At 28.5% G+C, this 26,331-nt stretch overlaps 1 protein-coding gene across 2 annotated transcripts; it reads right to left on the reverse strand.

Annotated features, from left to right (window-relative positions):
- On the reverse strand, window positions 1-25,131 carry LOC107455216 (bestrophin-4). 2 transcript variants are annotated; one of them, XM_043050077.2, is made up of 10 exons: window positions 24,911-25,131; window positions 16,887-17,426; window positions 15,048-15,182; window positions 13,935-14,101; window positions 12,327-12,481; window positions 10,864-10,941; window positions 8,834-8,986; window positions 6,891-6,971; window positions 5,492-5,643; window positions 1-3,870 (listed from the first exon to the last, which is right to left on the reverse strand). In XM_043050077.2, the coding sequence occupies exons 2-10, from the start codon at window positions 17,063-17,065 to the stop codon at window positions 2,970-2,972; spliced, it is 2,001 nt and encodes a 666-aa protein (XP_042906011.1). In that variant the 5' UTR covers window positions 17,066-17,426; window positions 24,911-25,131; the 3' UTR covers window positions 1-2,969. The 2 variants fall into 2 exon arrangements, with proteins under 2 accessions (XP_042906011.1, XP_042906012.1); XM_043050078.2 differs by lacking the exon at window positions 24,911-25,131 and adding an exon at window positions 18,652-18,852.
- Between the last annotated feature and the right edge of the window lie 1,200 nt (window positions 25,132-26,331).

A 26,331-nucleotide genomic window follows, 5' to 3' on the forward strand; every position in this document is an offset into this window, starting at 1 on the left:
TTATTAAACACAAAAATTCATTACACCTAATGAAGCATAATTTCAATACACATAAAAATGACAAGAACATTTACACAAATAGTAATGGTTGAAAACTGTTACAAAAGTTAAATACTGAAGAAAAATATATCTTTTCAATGCTATCAAAAATGTACTCTTTTTTTTTTTTTAAAGCTTCCACTTAACATAGGGTGTGGATGAAAGAAACAAATATATACACCCATTAAAAGCCATCGACACTCAGAAACAACAAATTGGAATTCTATTAATATCACTTGATTTTATCACAGATTAATCCACATCTTTATGTTTTATTTTTTTTAAAAAAAAACAAATATTCAGAATTGTTTATTAGTTGAAGTTTTTATTTTTAAAAAATGCATATTGGAAATTTTAGAAAATTTTAAATTCCACACCCTTAGTTTCATTTTCAACTTCATAAACATACAACTGACTTTTACAATAATACAAATCATGTATCACAAGCCTCTACTCTTAAAAAATTATGATAAAGAAACAATCATTCTTAAAAATAATACTGTGAATCGCACATAACTAATCAGATATTTCATGTTTTTTTTAAAATTTACATCTTCAATTTACAATAAAAAGTTAAGGAAGATTGAAAATCAATAATATTCATGATTTGTAAGAATGGAGTTGGACCTGTTCGTTATTCTGACTTTCCCTTATAAAGAAATACAATAAAAAAATATTGCATTCTGGGTAGCAATATAAAACATATTTTAAAACAAAATACTTTGAAAATGTTGTGGTTTTTAACCCACAGTTAAAGATACTTTTGGTTTAGCATTCAAATAACAAAAACTTGTAACAAAAACTTTGTTAAATTGAATGCAATATGTTTGTAAGCAAATAATTGGACATTGCATTACGTATAGACCGAAAAACTGTTATACTGCAAAATATATAAAAATAAGTGGAAATACACCATGGAGAAAATACCAGTGATAGGTAAACAATGACACTTTCACATACATACACACACACAACAATGATTAAGAGAGATTCATTAAAAAACAATGTATCTATTCAACATAAAGCAATGATGATGGTCATGCTAAAATTGTAAAACTGATTTCTTTTAAATCTACATTTATAATATAAATAGCATTTTAAACATGATAGCAAAAACTGCATAATTTTACATTCAAATTTCAACATAAATATTTTAAAAAAATTATGTTTTGAAAATTCAGAATTTTGAGTATAGATTACTATTAATTTAAACCTTAGTTAACATTACAATAAAAAAAACTGTCCTTATAAATAGAAATTTATAGTAAAAAAAGACTTAAACAATAAATTTTTAGCATCTCAAAAAACTAATAATAGATCTAGAATAATCTAGTTTATATTATTCTTATCTTTTAACTAGAATAGATATTTTCAAAGCAAATATAATTCTAGTCGTTGGGATTAGAAATATAGCATTTTGAATTAATGATGGAAGTTAAACTTTTCGACTTTGTTAGATAAGAAAATATTTCATGTTTTCACAGATACAGTTAATATTTAGGATTTTAAAAAAAAATAACACACGCTGAGAAAGAAAATGCAATATTTATGCAGTTAAAAATCTTGAAATCAATAGATTATACAAAAAAATTTTGAAAAACCTCATCAAAAAAATTTTATATCATTCCAAAACAGTAAATCTTAAATTTTTGATAAAACAATGAATAATTTTTCTCGATACAGCACTCAGTGAAAGTTAGAGAGATTCTAATATCTAAAATAAATGGCAGGATGCTTTGTAAAAAAGCAAGAGGTGGTTTGAAAATCTTTAAAAATTTTACTTTTTTAAATTGCAGGGTAGGGGAAGTGAATTTAACACTAATGCTCGATGCTGGTAATAGATAAGTGCACAAAAAAAATTACATATTACTGTCGTACTCCCTATCGCTAATAGATCTATAGCAATACTATTTATTTCAAGAATGAAGTGAAGTTAAAACACACATAAACCAGACAACACTGCTTTCAAGTAAATAAAATGAAACAGAATGGCTGGATAATACAAGAGATAAATTAGTAATATAAATAATACACTCATATCTCCGTGAATAAATTACCTAATCAGAAGTAAAACAAGGTTAAGATTACAATAAAAATAATAAAAAAGATAAATAAATGCTAACTACTGTCTAGTATTGTATATAATGCTCATAAAATAGATCTTGAAAAGCAAGGTGGAAAAAAAAATATCACCATTAAAGAGCTACACTAAAAAAATAAGCAAAAATAAACTAACTAGGTGAACATTAAAAAGGGGTTTTCCATTTCATTAAGCATTAAAAAATCAAAACATGCTAGTTAACTATAAGTACATTTAAAGAATCTGGTTTTAAACTGTATTCATGATTTTATCAGATTTTGGAAATAGTAAAAGTAAATATATATATATTAATGTAAACAAAAAATATATATTTAGTTTTTATTAATGTTGTTTCAATACAAAAAGCATACCCTGTGTGTAATTAATCAAAAGTATAAAATTTAAAATTTTATAAAATTCAAAGCTAATTCTTAATTATTTAAGTTTTTTTTAACAGAGGCAAGAATTTACAATTATTGGGAAGGAAGAAACAATGCAATTCAGAATTTTCTTAAAATACATTAATTTTTACTTACCTAAATGAAATTTGGAAGATAAAATTTTAATTAAACTTTAAAGTAAAAATTCTTTACGTAAAAAACTTTAAAGTAAAAATTATGGTTGAGTAAAAAATACATTTAAAATTAAAAACATAATTCAAAAGCAAAAAAATTTTTTTTTAATTTTTTTAATTCTTTTTTTATAAAAATGTTAATAAAATAGTATAAGAAGAATTCCCTTTCAATGTCACCAAGTTAGTTCTAACTGTAAATCAAATTTTAAAAAAAAAATCTTTTAAAAAATCTTATCACCAGCATTTTACGGTGAGCATCTAGACCACCCTGCATTTTTATTTGGGATGCTTCAGAAGCTCAGCATAGCTGCTAACTGTGCTCTGATTACTATCAACATATGGCACCAAACTTTCTTGGGAAGAATTGGGCTCAAATGGGGAGGGCTCCCCTTCATTTGGGGATGAAGGTGGTGATTGGTCAATGACAGGATTTTCATCAGGATTAGGATCAACTTCTTTATGGACTATAGTGGCATGATGACCAAGATCATGCCGGCGATTGTAATCCTCGATAATTGCAGCTGAAGAGGCAAGGTCGTGACGACGGTTGTAATCCTCAATTAATGTGGCTGGAGGGGCAAGATCGTGGCGGCGGTTGTAATCTTCAATGATCGTAGCCGGAGAGGCGAGATCGTGGCAACGATTGTAATCTTCAATGACAGTAGCTGGGGTGCTCTGTCCAGAATCAATTGAGTTGGATTCAGGAGGGATGTCTAAGATGATGTGGCGCAGGTCTTCGCGCTCTGATTGAATGGGTGTGCCGGCACGTGTGGGTATGAGAGGCTCTCCGACGTCACGTCTACCATCGAGCATCTGATCGTGCAAGCTTTCGGCAATGGAACTAGATATGGATCGTCGGTTAGGCGTCTTGAGAGTAAAGCCTGAGAAGATGCTACCTTCCTTTTTGGGTGTCTTGGGCGTACCAGTCAAGTTCTCATTACTGGAACCAATTATCATGTTGAGAAGTTTGGCACCTGGAAAGTGCTCCAGAAACCTCAACCCTGACTGTGAGACATTATCTTCCCCATTAAGATTAATTTTACTTCCAGCAAATGACCTGAAACCTGGAGACAGTTCATTTGTTGGACTTTGAGGAGGACTGTTGTAATTGTTGTTGTCATTATCTTCTTCGAGAATTGTTTCCATAGGAACAAATTCTGCCTCTTCAGGGTCAATGCTAAATAAAGAAAGAAATGTATTTATAAAAGACTGAAATACCATGCATTATTTTTAAAGATAATTTTTTTTTTCTAATCAAATTTAGATTAAATTTCTTGAAATCAAATGTTTATTTTTTGAGAAAATTAGCATGCATTTTTTTTCCCTTTTATTCATACAATATAACATGACATACAATTTGCTACGGAGAGAAAAAAATTATCTTTAAGTTGGTAAAAAATAGAAACAAGTACAAAAGCAGTTCATAAATACTGCCTTAAATCTGAAAATATCAACATTTGATGTATCGAAACATCAAAAATCAGTTCAGAAAATGCATTTTTTAATTAAAAGCTACCTCATTTAGAGACTTAGCAGTGTAAATTAACCATGACAAGTCTTTGATTATTAAAATTTAGAGGTTTTCTAAATATGTTTTTAAATTATGCTTTTTGTATTAAGAACTGAATAGTGAATTATTATTTTTAATAGGCAAGCAACAACATTTTTTCTTCTTTTTTTTTAAGTGAGCTTTGCAACGTCAAAAATGGGTTTTCTTTATTATAAAATAAATAGCGGGAAATACAAATTCAAGCATAAATTTTAAAATTGATAGAAATTATATAAGTATAAACAATACATTAAAAAAAATTTCCAGTAATTTCAGTTTGAGCTACTATTAATTGCTTCAAAACAAAAGTAAATTTTTACAAAACACAGTTTTAAAAATCTACATTTTGTTAATACTTCTTAATAAGAACTTAATGTTTTCAATTAAAGAGGTGTTTCAGGAATTTTAAATGCAGCAAAACAATTTTTAAAAAATATACAATTATGGACAACCTTTTAGTTCACCATTTAAATCAATTGATAAAAATTTAAAAAAAGATTCATTCTAATTTCTGAAATAACTAATCATATAAGATCTGTCTTCTAAAATTACTAGTAAACAAATAAAAGACCCACTGGTACACGTACATAAAATTTCAAAACAGGAAATTTCATTACATTCTTTTTATTTTTATTCTTTTTACATAATATTTTAGACTATTAAATATTCTGAAATCAGCAGGAGTATATGTTTGTTTTAATTTATACACTTTTATAAAACTTGTGAAAGGTCCTCCAGTTTCATGTAAATTTTTGACAATTCTGAAACTAACAAAATTTATAAGGCTACTCTTATTTTTATTTTTTTATATATTGTTAACTTATTTGTTAATAAAATTTCATTAAAAAAATCTGTCCATTTTTTAATGTATTTTTCAAAAAAAGGACTTTGAAAACTAGAAGGTTCAATTTAGATCGTACATCTGAATACCTAGACACTAACGTAGCAGTGATATAAAAAAAAAAATTTTTTTTTTTGTTTATTCCTAAAAATTTAAAAAAAAAGCTTTAGCTTTTTAAGTTTAGAAGCATTTGCCAAATTTTTAAAAAAAATTTAAATGCTTAATAAGAATATTTACTTTATTTTTTTAAATAAAAATATAAATTATTATCCTTAAACAATGCAAAAAAATAATTTTGTAAACATAAAAAAAAAACACACACACATCTAAAAATTTGAATTTAAAAATTAATATTTTAAAAAAAGTTTGATTAATAATGACTGAAAAAAGGATATTAAAGAAACTCACTCCAAATTAACAGCCGATCCAAGATGTGGCTGCGTTCTCATCATGAAGGATGATTTTGTGTAAGGAAGTTGAGGTTCAAGTTCATCCCAATACATGTCTTTAACGAGACGTGGATGTCTCTGGTGCATTTCATCCACAATCATGAACGACACCTATTCAGGTAATGCATAAAACATTTAGTATAAGCAAGTAAGAAATTTCTTAGTTATAAAATACTGAATTATCCGAAAATTCTTCAGATAATAAACAGTTAAAACAGAACAAATTAAACAGTCGCTCATAAAAGTTTATTTTAAATGGAAGTGTATAAATATTTGAATTAAGAAATCCAAGTAGGAATAAATAAAAGTTGTTAGAGAAAGGAAATCCTTAAAAATTATCATATAGCCATTGTTAAACATCATATATATATTTTTTTTTTAATTAACACTTGTAATTGTGAAAAATATTACAGATAACAATTCATCCTAATATTCCAAACTAACTTTTGGATCCAACAAACTCTTATGTTAATTTAAGCTTAGTACGTAATAGGGATGTAACGAATAGGCAGCCACTATTACTATTAGGCAGCCACTATTCTAATTATCCTAATATCTAATTACTTTTATCTTAAAAATTTCAATAAGTTTTTTTCACTTTACCCCGTATCAATAACAGTAAATAATCTCCTAACCTTACACTTGATAAATCTGAACTATTATCTTCTGCCTGAGAGATAATAAATTCACTGTTCTTGGACTCACTCTCTGAATGCATCTCAACTATTTTAATATACAATGGTAACACTAGTAAAAGCGAAATTAAAGAAAGTTCAAAATGATTTTGATTTCAATTCAAGGCAGGAAATCTCACTGCGAAAATTGTGAAGAATGTGGGACTAGTTACGCCATCTCTTAGCAATTTTCACATGGCATGCAAAGAGACCATACGGATATAGGAACGTCACTGTATGAGATGCGACACTGACATAGAAGGGGTTAAATTTTTGATTTGTAAAGGCGGCCTGTCCGCAATGGTGACCACATTGCCACCATTGGTCATGAAATGGGGGGAATTAATCTCCATGACCACCCTGGCTCCCTATCAGTTGTTCCAGGAATGTTTTGCTAAACCTCCTGTTGGTAGTAAATAGATTATGAATTCAAAAATAAAGAAATGCATTCTAAAGAATTTAGCAAAACCTAGTGCTTTCTAAAATATTTTCTCATGTAAAAACTTCCTAAGTATAAATTTTACCGTAGCTATGAAATAATGATAATGAAGTAAGAGGCAAATGCATTGAAAATATAGTTTTCACAAATTCAAGTGTTTCTGACAAATGGCTGAGTGTATATACATTTTCAATTAATATTGAGTTAAAAACTGCATACTATATCTTAAAACATAGAAAATGTACCTGTAAATTTCTATCCAAACACCAATTTAATTCAAAATCGTCATCGTCTTCTCCAAATGGATTTATGAGTTGTTCCGCAACCTGAAACAAGAAATTTATACAATTAATTTACACATTGTTCGCATTTAACAAAATAACGAACTCATTTTGAAAAATAAATAAATTTCAATTTGTGAAATAATTTTGTATGAAAAAAAGCATTTAAATTATTAACATACTTATCTAATAAAAAAACTCTCTGCTGTATGCGTTCATTGACAATCAAAAACTGTTAAGCTTGATAAATAAATCAAGATTAAAGAGAATAAAATAATAATAAAATGCAAAAATATTAAGAATTCTTCAGTTAGTCTGAAGAATCTTGTGCCTGAATTTAACACATTGCAAAGAATAGTAGATTGAATTATTATGCATCCTCAATCAATGTATTTTAACTAGAATTAAAATTATTTTCATTTATGAATTAGTGTTACAACATTATAAATCATTCTGTTTTCATTAATTTTTCCCTATATCTAACATATATCCTCATTAGCACATTTAACTTTTATTTTTATTCTCAGAATTTCTCATTTTAGCAAATAAAATTCCCTAATTTGTGGTAATCTGGGTTTTTACTGTCTGTCAAAGCCTTTTTGTCTTTCTAGGACAAAAGCTCTCTACTGAAAAAAAATTTAAGACAAATAATTTATTTAATGGAACACTGGCTTTTCATTAGTTTCCTAGATAGTTGAGTTTGAAATACTATTTTAAATGCTCAGAAATAGCGCACTACAATTAGTGAAAATACTGTATTCACTACTTTTTTAATAGTTTGTAAAGTAGTGTGCCACTCTTTTAAAAAAGTTTTGTAGTGAGTAATAAGATTTTAAAAAATAAAATATAAAAACAGTTTGAAGCGCTTTATGGCAACTATTTTTAACGTTACTTTAGTATATGAAAAGGATACTAGCAAAACTAGTCTTGAATTTGAGAGATGCAAATCTTAGCCGGTCTGTCAAAAGACGCAATTTTAAATGCCCCTGTGACTATGAGCTAACAAGAATTGCATATTTAGAGTCACATATAACAAATGTTTAAGCCAGCCAATACATATAATAGATAATTTACCACTTTGATCACACTTCCACATGTGAACGTACACTTGTAAAACATTGACGATATTACAAAGATAGGAAAGATATTTGATGTACTCAATTTCTTAGAGGAAATAAAAGAGCATTAAACACTTAACAAAAATGCAAGTATTTGATAATTTCCTAGCATCTCCTAAATTGGCTGTCAAGAATGGCACTAAATGAACAAATTAGAAAGAAAAAAANAGAATAACAAACTGCTCTTATAAACATGAATAAATATTTCTAAATAATACTACATGTTTAATATAAGCTAACTTTTCATTGAAAACTCCTTTGAGCATAATGTGTCAATTAATTTCTTCAGCAGAGTAAATTTTACAGGTGTAAAATAATTTCTCCAGCAAAGTTGGGTTCCTTAAAGTAATGAAGTAGTCACTACAATACCAAACTAGTTTGTAGTCACTACATTTAAAAAACAAGTTTACTATATTTGTAACAAAGTAGTTGTAGTAAACCACAAAAATGTAGTTTTTACAACCACTGGTTATTTTAAATGAAGACTTTATACATACTAAAGAGAACGTTATGTACTAAAGGTACCTTATACCCAAATCTACATAGGGTTATGAGATACCTCTGATGCCTCCTGTCATTCTCAATATAAGATTATAAAAGGCTAACAAATGAATAAGCACCTAAATTGGATCAAATTATAAATAGTCAGAAATACTCTACACTTTCAGTGACATATATTCCGAATTAGAGAGCAACAAAAAAAGAGGGGCCAATACATTTTTCCTGTGTTAAAAAAAAGACCAATATAAGAAGGAAAAAAAAGTAATTTCAACACCATTCCATACATACCTTAAGCCAACCCATGTAAAAGAAAAACTGCAGGAGAGTAAATATGGGTATGTATAAATCCACTTCATGTCCTGGATACCCTTTTTCAGGATCTAAATATTGACGGCCCATAACAGTGGCCAAAAAGTAAGTATAGATGGCTAAAGTAACAACCTAAGAAAGAAAACAAATTCATATAACATTTGAAATATTAGAGCACCACAGATATTTATATATTATCAATAATATCAAAATATTTTGCAAAATCTTTTATATTGAACACATAACATTAAACAGTATTTCAAAGGGATGTGATAAAACAAAGGGGAAAAATTTTAAATGTGTGTAAAACATTCATTTAAAATAAAAATTTGGCACAATCCAAAAATAACAAGAATTGGAGAATTAACTAATAAGATGAAGCCTTTTTTCTACAGATATTCAAATTCCTCATACATATATATATTAGCCTGCAGCTGTATTTTTTCTGTTTTTAACAAATATGCAATTAAATTTTTTTTTATTACAGTTGGTATAGTTGTTCTTTCTTTTTTTTTTCAAGCAATTAGATCAACAGCAAATTAGATCATTTTATCAATATAAAAGGTTACAAATGTTCTATTACAAAATTAAAAACATTTGATCATAAAAGAATTACAAATTTTGCATTAGATTTTACTTTCCTACTACAACTCTAACTCTGATACATGAAATATTATAAACAATGAATAAAAATAGCAACTTTCAAATCGTTGAACCTACTTAAAAATCAGGTCACTTTTTTGCAGATTATTTCATACATTATATTTAAGAACAAAACTCCTCAATATTAAAACTTTAAAAAATACACAGACCTTAAGATTTAAATACCCCTTTAGAAAGCAAATAAAGAAGAGTTCTTTTTTTTAAAAAAAAAATGTGCTTTATTTAATTCCACCTTTTTTATAACAGCAAAAAATTATGAAATTAATGAATATAAAAATTAAAATTGCTAGATACATAATACAAACATCAACTTTATGATTCCTTTTCAGAATTTCTGTATATCATGAAATATTTATTCCCAAAAATAAAATATTGAAGTAAGCATAAATTTTTTTAGCATATAAACTGTGGGAAGTATGCTATTGGCAATGTTAACCTTCATCTATGAAAAGGGATCCCGACATAGAGTGAAGTTAACATATTTTACACATTAGTGAATTGGAATTGAATAATTGTAGTGGTAGACACACCTCAGTACTTACTTCCCCATCTGAATGTTATCTGTAATAGAATTCGATAAACAGACATTAATTCATTGTTGTTTTGTGAGAAGCTGAGAGAGCTATATTAAGATCACCAGACTTTCAGTGCTGATTGTGAGAGCAGTATTAAATTCACGGTCGCTCCTGTGTTGCCATTAGCAGTTGAGAGTACAAAGACGAACGTTGTGTGATCGAGACTGAGTAGCAATGCAGCGAGGAGGTAGACAATGCCACAATCACACGTAGCAAGTCAACTTTGATAAGTACCTGACTCGTACAGCCCACACTGCTGACGTAAAATACCCTCAGTGGTAGACAGTTCATGGGTTAGAGTCCCTTTGCTGTCAAGCTAACCGCAGGAGGTTTTCGTGGTTCTCCGTTCCATGTAACACTAATGTGGATTAGTTCCATCAAGAAATCCTCCACAAAGGCAAATATATCCCAACACTTGATCTAGGAGTTCCCTTGTCTTCTGGTTTGGGTTCAAAATTACAAGGACACGGAGTTGAACATTAGCAGTCGTAAACCTAAAGATAGGGTCTGCTGTTCAACGACAGTTATAAAATAAAATGTAGACCATCTATCAAAGTAGGCATGTTCAAATCAAAGGTTGAGTTTCTGACAAGGTAGACATGGTCAGATTACGTTCGGGTTACCAGTGAGGGGAGTATGTAATGTTAACCCTTATCATACCCCAGCATAGAGTGGAGCTAACTAGTGAATTGGAATTTAATAATTGTAGTGGTAGACACACCAGAGAACATATTTATCGCACTTATTAAAAAAATGAATAAACATAATTACCTGTGTATACACAAGGGGAATGCTAATCCAATCATAGGAGAAAAGCATACCACAGTTTCCACGAAATACATGCATCTCCTAACAAAAATAACATTACATTATAAATAAAATCAAAAATTTCTCGAGTTAATAAACAAGTTGTGCATTGTGACAGATATTTATGCAAAAGAAAAAAAAGCAAGTGATCCAACCTGTAGAAATGCTCTACACTGCTGAGAACTATTTGTTCAGAACAAAGTATTCAAAAAAATTTTAATGTTAATGTACTGACAGGCATTTAAATACAAAAAGGAAATTTATTCTTTTTCCCTAAGTTACACATTTTTAATTCTATAAAGCTGAACAATCAGAATAAATAAATGTAAGAAAAATTGCTTTAAATTTTGTAAAAGTATAAATATTTTTTAACTAAATAAAAAAATATTTGTACTTTTACGAAAACTCTTAAAATAAAAATAAATAAATAAAACATAGCACAATTGCTTTTTGAGACCGAATAAACCATTATATTAAACCAGTTTTTAGAAAAACAGCCAGCCCTTTGATGTGCCTTTTTTAGAGCGCCTTTTTTGTAAAGATAAGCCGCCATCCCTTAAAAACACTGACTATCTATTCATATTCCATTTAAAAAAAATACTTAACTGTTTAAATAATAATAACACACAGATAAAATTATCTGTGTTTATAGGTTTAGTTCTGATTATTACAAATTCTTATTTTGTCACGATTATTCTCAATTTGTTAAATTTTTTAAAGTTTCTATTTTTCAAAAGGGAGTATATTAATAAATTTTTTAAGTGATTTAAAAAATTTTAAGACACTAAATTTTAATATCACTTTGAAATAATTTTTTTTAAATGCATCTTTAAATATTTATTTTTTCATAATTTTCAGTTTAAGTTAGAGAAAAAATCTTCAGTTGTTTAGAAATTAATTATTTTTCTTTAGTTTACTTTTTTTGGCACAGTTATGGAAGAAAAATAATTTTGGGCACAGTGATTGTCTTTCAGCATGCATTTTAGCATTGTCTTTTGAAAAACTACAAATTATTTTCTTTCTTGATTGTGAGAATTACTTTTTTAAAAACACACCTAAAATAATATAAGAGGGTAATTTAAAATTGTAGAGGATCAAATTCAGTTATTAACTAAGTTATTACACATTTATTACACATTGATGAATTTTTATGGTGGTAAGTGAGTGCCCTTTCAAAACTCAAATAAGTGCCTTTTTCTGTTAGGAAGCACTCTGCTTTTTTTTTTATTCCTGGGGAGAACTCTGCAATAATCAATTCAAAATTTAAATTAAAATTTCAAAAAAAAGTAACAATATTAGTAAATAAGTAGCCTCACAATTTCTTTAAAGACTCTTGTGACTAAAATTTTAAAATATCCATAGTAATAGAAAACTCACTCGGCAAAATTTAAATTTTTAAAGTCTGAATAAAAAAGGGGGCATCGTACTTGTAAAAGATCTTGGAGCAAGATGTCATCTTTAATTCGGCCTTCTTTTCTAGCTCTGGCAGCAAGTGAGCTAAACCATTGAGCAGGAACCCACCACTTTCCATGAGTTACGTGAATATCATCGTATACTCTCCTTTCTTCTTTGGTCATCAAACCTGAAGAAAAATAAAAGAACATTTTCAGATGATGTAATAAAAAACAAACCTTCATTACATACAACAACCAAACGGAGAAGGTATACTGTATTTGCATAGAAAATGTACATAATTTTCTAAAAAAAGCATTTAAGTAGCAAATAAATTTCTTAAATAGCATGAAAAATTACTAAATTAAATAGTTATGACTTTGAACTTTGATTTTCAATCCTGAGAGCTCAACTCCTCCTAATACTTAAAATTTCCAATCTTGTTGTTGTTATAGGCCAGTAAGCGTATCATTGTTTTCCAATAGTGTCATTTATGGCCAAGAATTAGACTTCAGCCACATCCATATCTCACACCTGCTTATAAGGCACACTCATTCGCACATTCATCCAAAAATCATAATTTTGATCTTAACCAGAAAACAATCTCCAATCCAGTACCCCCCGAAATTATAATTTGTAATGGGAACATGGGGGTCTGTAACCTGACGGATTTAACATCCACCATTTCCTACAAAAAAAGTTTTCGGTCGGCTGGATTCAAAATCCCGTTTTCCAAAATGTCCACTAACAACCAGATAAGATTTAATATCATATATTTTAATTTTATAATGTACAATTAATTAGAGTAAAAAGATACTATATTTAAGATTATATCACATAAATTAAATTTCTAATAATAAAATAAAATATATAATAAAATAAATAAATAATAAGTTAAAAATAAATTTCAAAAAATATATTTGTACAAAGTACTGAATTCGTGTTTAACCTTTAAAAGGAAAGAGCTAGAAATTATGGCCAATTAAGTTTTGCATAAGAGCTTTAAACATTTCTTTGTTGCAAAGCTAATTTTCCATCGAGTTTTTTTAATATTTCAAAATTGAGCTACGATGGCGCAGGGGATAGAGCGTTCGCCTTCCATTGTAATAAAATCCTTCTCAAATCCCAGTCGATACGAATTCCGCATCCAGCTTGCACCGGCCACAGTGCTGACGTGAAATATCCTCAGTGGTAGATAGATCATGGATTAGAGTTCCCTTGCTATCAGGCTAACTGTGGGAGGTTCTTGTGGTCGTCCTGTCCATGCAACGCAAATGCAGGCTAGTTCCATCAACAAGTCCTCCACGAAGGCAAACTTCTCCCATTACTCGACCCAGGAATTCCATTGTCTTCTGGATTGGGTTCAAAATTACAAGGCTATGGAGATGAACACTAGACGTCGTAAACCCAAAATTGGGTCCACTGTTCAACAATGATAATAAGATTATTTATAAAATATTTCAGTTCACTCAGTTGATAAAAGTCATAAGCAATTGAGAAAAATTTGTTTCCAAACATGATCCTCATATTTAAAGTGTGTTAATAGGTCAAAAATAGACAAAAAAATATGCAATTATGATAAACTTCAATAAGTTCAATTTTAAATAATTGTAATATTCATTTGAAGCACATGTATCAATTACCTGCTTCTTCTACATGGTCCAATGTAGGAAATCTTTTCTTTACAGAAGTACTAACTGCCTGGAATGTTAAGGCGCTCAGAAGAATCAAGTACCTCACTAGAGTTCTGCGAATGACTTTGCCCCTTTCATCAGAGCCATGAACATACGATGCAATCAACATAGACACTCTTAAAAATATAAACATTTCATTAGTTACATTTTTATGAAAAAAAATTTATTTTATTACATTCAGGGGTGATTGTGAGCCCAAGTCAAAATTCCGGAAAATTTCTTAAGATTAAAAAAAAAAAAATAAATAAATAAACAGTTTTAATTGAAAAATCAGAAAAAAATTTAAACGAGGTTTTTTTCCTTTTCCTCAATATTTCTTAATTTACTTAAAATATATTTAAAATTTTACACATACATATACCATTTACATATACCTATGATGATCTGGAGAAGTAATTAAAATTTACAAATATGTCTTTCTTTCTTGAGTTTATGATTATAACAACTATTTACTGATAAAAAATTAATATTAATCATGAATATAAGCTTATAAAGTATCTTTCCGGCTCGCCCTTACAAACAAATAAAATAAACTGCGTTTTTAAGTTCCACCTTTGAAAATTTGATTTTCGGAAACTTCTGTGATCAATGATTTTTTGAAATGTCTGAACCTTCGATCTCCGGAAACTTCCGGATCACTGTTATCAAAACTTCCGGAAATCCGGATTTTTTCCGGAGCACAATCAGCCCTGTACATTGAAATTGATTTTATTAGTCTTTTTTATAAATATTTAAAACTTGCATCTTGAATTTTTAAATAAATCCTCACACTAATTGTACATGTCAAAGAACTATAAAAAAAAGAAAAAGAAAGAAAGTCAGATCTTTAAACTTTATAACTTTTAGCATCTTGAATTGTACAATTTTCGTTTTAGAATTTCAATGTTTGTTTTTTTTCCAATTCTTAAAATTATTTATAAAATTTCTTTTACAAGTTTTGTAGTTTCGGTCAATGAATTCAAGAGCAACAATTAACACTTGAGCCAACAGCTTGTGCACCCTTAGAGCACTGTTAAACAATTAAAAATTTAAATATAAAAGATATATAAAGAAGTAACATACTTATCTGGCCAAGGAATGGCCATGTACTGTTGCCACCACCTCCCAACAACTATTGATACATAAAAACCCAGAACAAATGAAAGTGGAATAAGATTTGTAAATGCTTCACAATATATGGTCAGTTTTTCAAAAACACTGTAAGAGAGAAAAAAAAGTTCAGTAAGTATTTACATAAAAGAAAATGTTAAGACTTTCACATACAAAAAATTCTATTACAAGCTACCACTATAAAAAGCAATCATAATTTCTACTGATTGACAAACGAATACATTAAATAAAAATCTAAGAGAGTGACTTTATTCAGTTACATGTTTTTCAAAAAAATAAAAAATTGTGTTGGAAACAACCTAACAAAGCTGAAATTTAAAAAACTAAAGTCAGAAGCACTTTTTCCATGAAAATTTATCAACAAAATCTGGTCATAATTAGAAACTATAAATTGATAAAGTGAAAACTTAATTGCGTAAGAAATAAAGATAAAAATATTCTCATTTTCTTTTTTTTTCTTCTTTTTTTTAAGACTCAAACTGTTTGTTTTAGAAAGCAGGATTTACCACTCCCAGACAGTTAAACTATAAAGGAGAGATATGCTATGATGCACACTTTCTGGAGTTCTAAGACACATGCTCTACAAAGCAAACAATCCATAAAGTTTTTTCTCATCTTACTCCAATTGTGACGATTCAAAGCAGACATGAACGGAAAGTTCCCGGATATGAAAATATCAATCACGGATATGAATCAATTTAAACGGGCAATGACTTAAATAAAACCTAATTTTACTGAGCTTTTCGCTTATTTAAGTTTTTTTCTGAGTTACTCAATTTCCAAAATAAAATTAAAACAGTTCCTGATTCACACACTGTGCTTAGTTAAAGCTAGTGTTCCAAATTTTTCTTCTACATCTTATTTTGTTCCCTCTCATTCAGTTTTAAATTTAAGACTGAAATCAGTAAAAAGATCATAAAATTTTACACCTAATTACCAGTTCCAGAAAAGAAAAAAGATAAATTGCTAGTTTATGTATTACTTACTTAGAGCTAGAATAAATATATCAGGTAATTTTTAAAACTAAGTTTTATTTCTAAAATTAAGTTAGATACCAATACAATAAAAATAACAGGATGAAAAAATATTTTCTTTCAATACATCCTTTCAATATTTAAACAAATAAGTAAATATTAGGACTATTCCGTAACTGGCGACCATTAAAAAAATTACCAAACTATTATTGGTATCAGTAATGCTCAATTGTGGTAAAAAGTACCAAATATACCAAATACAGGTATTGTGGTCAGAGTGTTTTTATGGTAGCCAGAAACGGAATAGAGCATAATCAAATATTATACAGTAGAACCTCAATCGATCGTTCCTCGTGGGACCATTCCTTACGAACAAGACATACGAGAAAATGATAAATGAGTCTAAATTGTGGTTCCATTCCGTCGTCTCTTGCACTTTTTTTGGCTTTTGGCAACAGTTTCTGAACTTAAACACCTCAAGTTCCAACATTTTCATCAACTAATACACTATAACATCAGACTCACTATTTTACCCAAACTATAAAAAAATTCTTATTTTCTTAATCATAAGCATTAGGAGTTACTTTTTTCTTCTCAAAATGAAAAAAAAAAAAACTTTTTAAAAAATGTCAGTAAAATTTCTGAATGATAGACGCAGGAATTCGTTAATTTTCAAAACAATCTAAAGGGGTATCATTAACATTAAAAGACTACCATTTCTGGTGAGACCATTAAAGCAACATACAGATAAACATAAGATGTGGGAAAGATGGATACAAGTTAGACTGTAATTACAGCAATGATATAATATACTTACGTTCTCTGATTTTCAGTAAAAACATAACGATATAGTAAACTGAGGCTATAATACAGCCCACAGAAGATCACCATTTCACGATACAGCAGCTTGTAGATGCTTCCTCGCCATCTCACCAGCAACTTTGCAAAGCCGCAAAGTCGAGCTTTACTCACGTTTAAAGAATATGTGACAGTCATACTTTTTTATGAATGAAAACACTGAGTACTGAACAATGAGGAGAAAAAGGAGAAGTTCACAACAACACCTAACACTGGAATTTTCTGCAATGGAGTACAGCAATAAACAAACAGTTTTTTCTATTTTTTGATGAATAATGGCAAAAGTCTCCGCTAAAGGAAACAGAGTTCTTTTCAACATTTAAGTATCAAGCTGATTCATTATGTATCTGGCAACCACGTTGGACCATTCCTGGGTTGCAGAAAGCATATTCCCGTTACATGGAACAATGGGATAAAGATTAAATTCTTCCATGAGTAAGTTAGTCTTCAATCCAAGAATAGGTATTAAAATTGCAAGTAAAGAGGGAGATCGTCACTCCTAGAAAAGAAAAGAAAAATATTTAACACTTTATTCATCAGACATAATTATCTCACTTAAGAAAATAACTTATTTATTTTTATTTTCATTTTTTCCAACAGTTACAGACATCAAATGTTTATAGATTATTAGAGCTAAAACAAAAAATAAAAACTATTTTTTCAAAAATGTTAAGAAGCTTAAACTGAAATGCACACTTATATAGCAGTATTTTTTTTTTAAACTTAAATATTTTGTTGGGGCTATTTATGTATTATAAAAAATTGCAATATTAGGATTGTTTACATACTATAAAATAATGTTAAAATAGATTTTAAACTAAAACTCCAGCTCCATGTTCTTGAAAAACATGGTCCTCTAAAGCAAAACAAATAAAAATAAGTAAATCTTAAAATTAAAACTGCTTAAATATTTTTGATTATTATTAAATATTATAAACTGGAATTAAAAATTATAAGAGTTAAAAATATTTTTTTGGAAAAAATAAATTAAATTTCTATAAAAAAATTGTTTAAGGCCATATAATTTTAAAGAAAAAAAAATCACAGCTATAAAAATAAAAGTCAAACATAGGTCAATAATTTTTTACCCTACTACCCCAAATTTAAAAAAAAATACTAAAATTTTTTGAATTTGAAAATAATTTTCTGCAATTCCTCAACAAAGAAAAATTTGATTTCTACTTATTTAACTGGAAAAAAAAATCTGTAAAAGAAATTCTTTAAAATTTAAATACATATTTTATCAAGAAGCTATATTATTTCTCATACATACACTTTTATAATCTTTTTTTTCCTTCCAAAAATGTCTGACGATTTATAAAGAATGAATCTTTGCTCAGATAATAAAATAAAAACACTTCGAAGAATTTTCTAGAATATTTTTCAAAATATTTATGCTTTTAAATAAATACAAAGTCTTTTGTAATTTTCTGAACACTTAGATAACATCAAATGAAAAATTATTTAGATCAGGAAAAAAATTATTCTAAATTAGTCTCAGCAGAGCAAGTCTTAATTCATCTTTCATACTTAAATAAATGATTGAATGAAGAAAATTCGCGATTTAAATCCTGGTTTACATCTCTAAAACACATAAAATTCACAGCTAATTTTACTTTGTTTTAATACTCAAGCAAATAAGATTTAAATACGTTATAAGCATTTGACTAAAAATGGCACTATAAAATCTCCATTTACTCAAGAGTATGTGTAGTTCAACTTACCAATTATTTATAATCGTATTTTCAGCTCTAATATTTTCTCACACTATTGCCAAATAAAGTTTATTACGGCTTAGTGATTAAATGGAAGGTTTTAAAGTAAATTATCACAGTAAAATTACAATGAATGCCTCGTTATGAGGAGAACAAGAGAACCGCATCGGATGAAGGTAAAAGATGACGCAAGATGAAGGAGCAGATTCCAGATTTGTCTTTTCGATTATAATATAACTATTTCCCTATCGATACTTCATGATGATAAAGCTCACAAGATGGCAGCACGAGTACACTTTTTTTCTTCCCCAAACTTTTCTGTTCTTATTCGCTTATTGGTAATAAGAGGACTCGCAGGTTCAGGATGGTAAAATTCATGACTGAAGGCAGGAAGGAAATTATAGGTTTTTAGTTTTAATGTTAAAAACAGAAAAGCTATGGTAGTTATATGCAAACGTAAAATATTTCAAAAATGTTTAAACGGGAACATTAATTAATTTGCTTTGTCCCGTAAACGCTGCCTTTATACGTGGTTCCCAATTCCATTTTAAAATTTGAAAAAAGCAGTTTGCATTACTTTTTAAAGAAAATACAAACACTTCGTTAAAATATATATAGACATTTTGTAATAAAATGAATTTTTTTTAACAAATAATAATGTCTAAACCTTAACGCATAACCAGTAGGCAATATTTGCGTCGTCAGTTACAGTATGTCGCCATATTTCGATAATCAATTATTTATTATAATATACAAATGACGAATTTTGAGGCTACTGAAATGAATGAGGATATAAAGAGTAGAGTAACAACGGAAAAAATCTGATCAAACGAAGCTCCAAACTAAGTCGGAGGAAGAAAAAAAAACAGGAAAATCTAAAAGAAGGAAACATAATTATCTTTAATTTTTTTCAAATAAACTTAAGCTGGATTTTCAGTCTATTTAACAGAATCTTTCGAAACATGTAAAACACAAAATCTAACCCAATTAGATAAAATTCGCTATTTTAGAATTTTGATAGATTTTTTTAACAAATTTAAATCGAATCAACTTGAAAAGCAGCATTTTATTCAACTGTTTTTGGATTTTTGATAAATTTGTTCTTACGTAACGTAGTACTTAAAAAAAAAAAAAAAAAAATTCGAATAACTTTTCATCTAATGATCGGATCTTCACGTTCTAGAACTCATTCTTAAAGATTTGAGTGGGTTACTTTAAATATGCTAATTAGTTCATGCAATCAATATGCTAAGTTACTGAATGAGACACAAAAAATATACCTTCTCTGAATAAACATACCCTTTTTTCAACGGATTCCCAAAATATAGTGTGTAGCTGCAATTTGGGAAATGTGATCCCTATAGTTTAGTCAGGAGAGTGATCCAAAGTTTGGATCCCTTAATGTTAATTTTACTTTTTGCGTATTTCGTCATATCTCGAGAACTTTTTAAGCGAATTGAAAAATTTTGCACACAGTTATAAAATTTGTTTATCCAAATAAACGTCCATGTGGAAAAAAAAATTTTAAATATTTATTATTTTTCATTATTATATAGACGAAAATTTTTGAATATTAAAGTATACAACTTTTTAAGGTCATTTTAAAGTATGTAATTTTACAAGGCAAAATACGAAACTTGAACGAAATCGGTTAAATAGTTCCAGAGAAATCGAATTTTAAACATTCGAATTCTTTAAAATTCGATTTCTCGAGAACTATACAACCAACTTTACTCAAATTTTATATTTCGCCATGCAAAATTGCATATTTTAAAATGACGTAAAAAAATTTTATACCATACAATTCAAAATTTCTTTGACTATTATAATAAAATTTTTAAAAAAAATAATAATAACAATAAATATTTATTAAAAAAAATTTTTCGTATGGAAATGTCTTTGAATAAACGAATTTTATAATTGTGTGCAAAAATTTTTCAATTCACTTAAGAAGTTCTCGAGATGCGACGAAATAAGCAAAAAGTGAAATTCACATTAAAGGGTCCTAACTTTGGGTGGCTCTCCAGATCAAACTAAAGGGACCATATTTCTCAGATTACGGCTACCCCCTAAATTTAAAGAGTCAGAAATCCGAATCCGTCGGGAAAAAAGGTATGTTTCTTTAGAGAAAGTACGCTTTTTTGTAGCTGATTTTGTAACTTAAAATATCGTCAGCTGTAATTAATGAGCATATTAGGGGTCACCCCCTTAAACCATTAAGAATGAGTTCTAGAACATGAAGATCGGATCATACGATCAAAAGTTATTCGGGGCAATCCGTTTTATTTATTTATTTATTTTATTATTATAATTTCCTTGTGGCTCACTGTGCAGTGGAAAAATTCATCAGCATTATCCATATCCCTTAGTCCTGGTCCTAAGCACCCATAATCTCCAAATAATTACTGATAACAATAAAAGAAAGATCACTGATAACAAAAGAAAAATCACTGATAACCAAAGAAAAAATGCTGATAAAAGAAAATCACTGAAAACAAAAGTAAAATCAAAAAACAGGCAAAAGATGTACAGAAATTACTAATTAAAATGCATTAAATTTTTGAGAAAAGATCCATTGAAGTTCTTAAAACTATCAATTGCTATTTTTCCTCATATAATACAACGGCTATATTTTGTGGTTAACAGGTAAAATCAGATTTGAATGTGAATTCAACGCCAAAATAAAAAAAATTACTTTAAAAATAAAAAATTCAACAGAATCTTAATAAACACGTTTTAAAATAATCTGCACACAGAATTTAACATTATAACTAAAAAACCAGATAAAAATGAACGATCATCATAGCAATGGGAAATATTTACTCGCACTATTTAATGAATTCAAAACTAAAGATTTTCTTTTAGCAGATTAACATAGGTTTATAAACCTATCAAAAATAACAATGAAAATTCCTCAAATATGTTCCTTAATTTAAGGTAACAACAGAACGATTGGCCTGCCAAATTGAGATATTTTACGCATTTTATTTATTACGTTATTAAAATCGGGGGTGCAATGAACTGGTCCGCCGTTCCGGCACTATAAAGAATGTTAAGTTTCACCTTGGAATAATTTTTTTAACTAAAGGAAAAAAGAACAAGTTTTTATAAAATAAATTCTTAATGCAAATAAATCGTCAAGTAATACACACAATAGTATCTAATTGTTTTACAAATGTACTAAGTTAGAGCTCAATTGTGTCTGACGAAAACAATTAGCACATTTACGAAATCAGCTTTAATATAACCCTATATTTCGATTTTATAACAGTGATCATAATATTTTATTTACTAATAATTGTATCGAGAAATATTTGATAAAATAAATAACATTTCAGTGAAAAATTTTATATTTTTCAAGCAGTTCAAAATATTAGTTTTATTGTTCATTAATTCATAAATCCTTCAATCTGCAAGCTTCTATTAGTTTTTGAGAGAATTAAACTTGAATTTGTAAATAAGAATATTTAGAAGTGCTTTTTTTTCGCAACTGGAAACAGTCTACAAATATCAGAGAATTAAATAAAGCAGTCCCTGCAACAGACCATTGTGGGCCAGCGGGGTCACGGAAGTTAAAATAGGTATAGATAGGTACTTTATTTACGTCGCACTAGAGCTGCACAATGGTCTATTTGAGACTGTCTGGGAAACATCCCTGAGGATGATCCAAAGACATGAAATCGCAGTTTTGATCCTCTGTAGAGGGGATGGCTCCCCTGCTTGGTAGCCCGACAACCTGCATGTGCAGTCTAGTACTTTAAGGTAGAACAGGTTTAACGAAGGCCGATTCCGCGCACCCTCGGTCCCTACGGCAGGCTGATCATAGTGGTCACCCACACGCTTACTGATGGCAACCAATGATGCTTGACTTCGGTGTTCTACTGGGAACCGTGTATTTACGATCAATCCACTGCGGAACCTCATGGAAATTAAGGTTCCACAATTTAGTGATAAACGGCATATTTGTGGCTTTACTGACCATACAAGCTGTTACCCATTGATCTGAAGCTGGGTGGACTTCAAGCTACCACTGGGAATCGAGCCCCAGTCCTTTACAATGATAGTTCACTGCTTTAAGCAGTAAGCCGTTCGATAATAAAAAGAGGAAACTTAAATAAAACTATAATAACTTTAAAATTTCATAATTGTTGCGCTTTTTTCCTTTTCTCTATTTTTTTATTTCACACTTGGGAGATTTGCATTCCGCTAAAAAAATTTGCTAGCACTACTACGGTACGGATTCCACTGTAATGTCGCCTTTCTCTCATTACTACAGTTACCAAACCCATTTTTATTAACCTTTTACCAAAACAGACTGGAAGTAATATAAAATAAAAAAGTGGTATAGTAAAGTATAAAGTAACATAATAAAAAATTTATGATTGAATTTTGAAAACTTTAAATTATTTGAATATTTCAATTCTTTCCTAGAAACGTTTACGTAGCTGCAATGAAAATAATCGTCATTAAAATATGTGGAGCGGAGTAAAGAAAAGATTGTTCTATTAAATTAAGATGGTGGGAAACCTGTTTCTGCTACTTCCCGTTTAGAACGGATTATGATGAACAAAAAAACGAAAACCGGACATGATCATTCCATAACACGAGATATTGCAGAATACTTCTAATAATGAATAAAACTAAACTGGTTTAATATTAAGTCAAATGGTTTTACAAATTATATTTAGGAAGGTCTTAATTACATTATAATTAGGTTTAGCAATTTCTGAAAAACTAAAATAACTCCTAGAAAAGTTTCTAAAAAAGATATTCGAAAACTCACTGCTTTATCTCTCAGATTAAAAAATAAATTAATAAATAAATAAAATATCATTTCTGTTAGAGAAACCCGATCTGAGAATTAAGATCTTTCTAAAATAAGCCTAAAATTATAAATTTAAAATAAAAGAGTTTTAATAAAGAAAATAAAAATGATGGAATGTTGCAGTCAGGAAATTTAATTACAAAAATTTTTATTACTAATTTAGGAAAAAAATTGGAAATTATATTACAAAAATGCGTTACTTAATATTTTAACTTACTTTTAAAAAAAATCATACAATCAAATACATCAGGGCATATCTACAGTGTTACATATGCACAGCATGAAAGAAAAGAGGAACACGAGATTTTTTTTACAAGTCAAATAATTTTAATGCTAGTATTTTAAATTTTTAACATCGTAAATCACTAACTGCAAAATGGCGAATAGTGTATGAGTTTACGTCAAAAAATTATGCCGGCGAATAATATCAATTTATTCAACTTCCTATTGGTTATGTGAATACTCCCATTTTTTCTGTTCTACAATTCTTGAGCAATACTTACGCCACATATTTTATAATAATTAAAATACGTCGCCTTAAACACTGATTATTTTCGTAGCATTTTTTTAAATATATCATTTTTCTACAAGACACCATATTATAAAAATATAAATTAGAAACACACACAATCTAAATATTTATATATTTTCCACAAGAGTTTATAAATTCTTATTTTACATTCAAATGAAGGGAGAGAAAAACATAATAGCAAACTAAAGGTAAAATTACTAAACATTTGAATAAAATTACTAAATATTTGAATAAAATTACTCAGGGTACCAGAAGAAACTATTACACTGGTTTTTCAGAAAAATTTAAAAAGGTCACGAGGCCTAATTAAAAAAATATACATATATATATATATATTAATAAAATGAAACAAAAAAAAATTTAAAATGCATCTTCACAAGTGAATTAAAAACTGAGAATGTAGAATCAAATAGTCATTCCAATCAAATTAAGTATAATTTTAAAACAGCTTTTAAAAAATGTCAATCTTAAGTTTTTCACTTCAATCTTAAAATTGTGTAATATATAATATGAAATATTCACAGCAGGCAATATCAATATATGAAACGACAACAGAAGTGTTCAAAATTCAAATAGCGAATACAAAACATATTTCCAAAAAACCATAGTTATAAAGCAAAAAATAAATCCGAAGACAAGTTAAAAACCTAGAATAAAGAAAATCACTTTGAAAAAAATTTTCTTCTATCTCGTTATACTGAAATAATAACAAATACTTAAAAATATTAATTTTAATATTAAGTCAGTCAATTTAATTTTGACACTAAATATCACAATTTTTTTATTCTAAGAATGATAAAATGTCTTCTAAATTACATAGAGCACGTATACTTAATAATGATGAATTTCAAACGATCACTGGCACAAATAAAAAAATTAAAAATATATCATTACAAAAGAATATGACTTACTTAGATCACTTTATGCAAAGGAATCGAGATAAGTTAGTAATCAGATGAGGATATGAAGAAAGCAAGAACACGGAAAGATACTTCCGACTCAGCAGGTAGCAATAGAATGTCTGTGGTTTTGTGAATCAAAGATTATTCAGATGCATTCCCAGCAACACCATTGAGACACGCATGCGCATTTGAATATCTGCAGCAGCCAGCTAGCTTGTCGCCAAGTGTCTGGCAAATCTAGACCCCAAAATGTTCTTTTCCCCCTTTTTTTTTACTTTTTAAATGTCGTTTGCTTAAAATGCTTTTGTGTTGTAACGTGAAAAAAGAAAAGCAAAAGTTTAAATAAATAAATGCATAACATCTCCCATTTATTTTTACTCTTTCTAAACGTTAAAAGTAATATAATATAATATAACGATTTCTTAGAACAATTTAATTCCAATAACTGTTTAAATCAAAGGATTCAAAGCTTTTTAGACGACTTCACAAGACTAATCGTATTTTATTTATTTATTTATTTATTTTTTTTGTATGAAATGTAAATGCGTGAAAGATTTCTACTTTATAACTCAAAACAGTTTCCTAAGAAGAAGAGGGGGGGGGGGAACTAGGAATAAAAAATAGACAAGAGTAGAATAATATTGATATCAAGGTGACAAGCAGAAAATTCTTAAGAGCTAATTTATTTGTCTCGGTGAATTTTTAATAAAAAGAATACTCAGAAATATTCATATATATATTATTTTAATATTTTTTTCTGAAAATGTTCGAAGCATTTATTTCTGATAACGTTCAGAAATAGGTATTTAATGCGCAGTATTGAAGACGCTCATCAATTATTATTTCTTAATTAGAGTAGTTTTACATTCCATACACGTTAGCACACACGTTCTACAGAAAATTTTCTAAAAGTTATTAACAAATCAATGTTAATATTTATTGAGAAAAGTTTTAATTTCGGGATATTTTGCCCCTTTGATGACGTTGATATGTTTTACGTAATATTTTTTAGAAAATTTTCCTGCATTTAAGAGTTAAAAGATTTTATTAATCCACTGAATAGGGAATAACTTGAACACGGTAAAAACAAAGATATTCATTGTCGTTTTCATTTTTAGTAGTTATCAGTGGATTTTATTCATTATATACAGAGTGTTCCGTTAATCAAGGATATTAATACATATTTTAAGAATCCTCGTTAAAAATAAAATAAAAAAATGAGCATTATAGATCGTAAATTTAAATTTAAGATAAGGAGTAACGAAAACGCTATATAAATATGTCGAATCACTCGCGAGGACGAGGACGAAAAATGCCAAAACCAGTTTGATTGTTTGATGTAACCTAGAGATTTTTATAATTATCGTACTTTAACACCTTTTTGCTTGCTTCAGCTAGCAAACTGGTTTTGATGTTTCTAGTCTCGGCTT

This window comes from Parasteatoda tepidariorum, chromosome 10 (assembly GCF_043381705.1).
Source record: "Parasteatoda tepidariorum isolate YZ-2023 chromosome 10, CAS_Ptep_4.0, whole genome shotgun sequence".
In the NCBI taxonomy this organism is placed as follows: domain Eukaryota; kingdom Metazoa; phylum Arthropoda; class Arachnida; order Araneae; family Theridiidae; genus Parasteatoda; species Parasteatoda tepidariorum.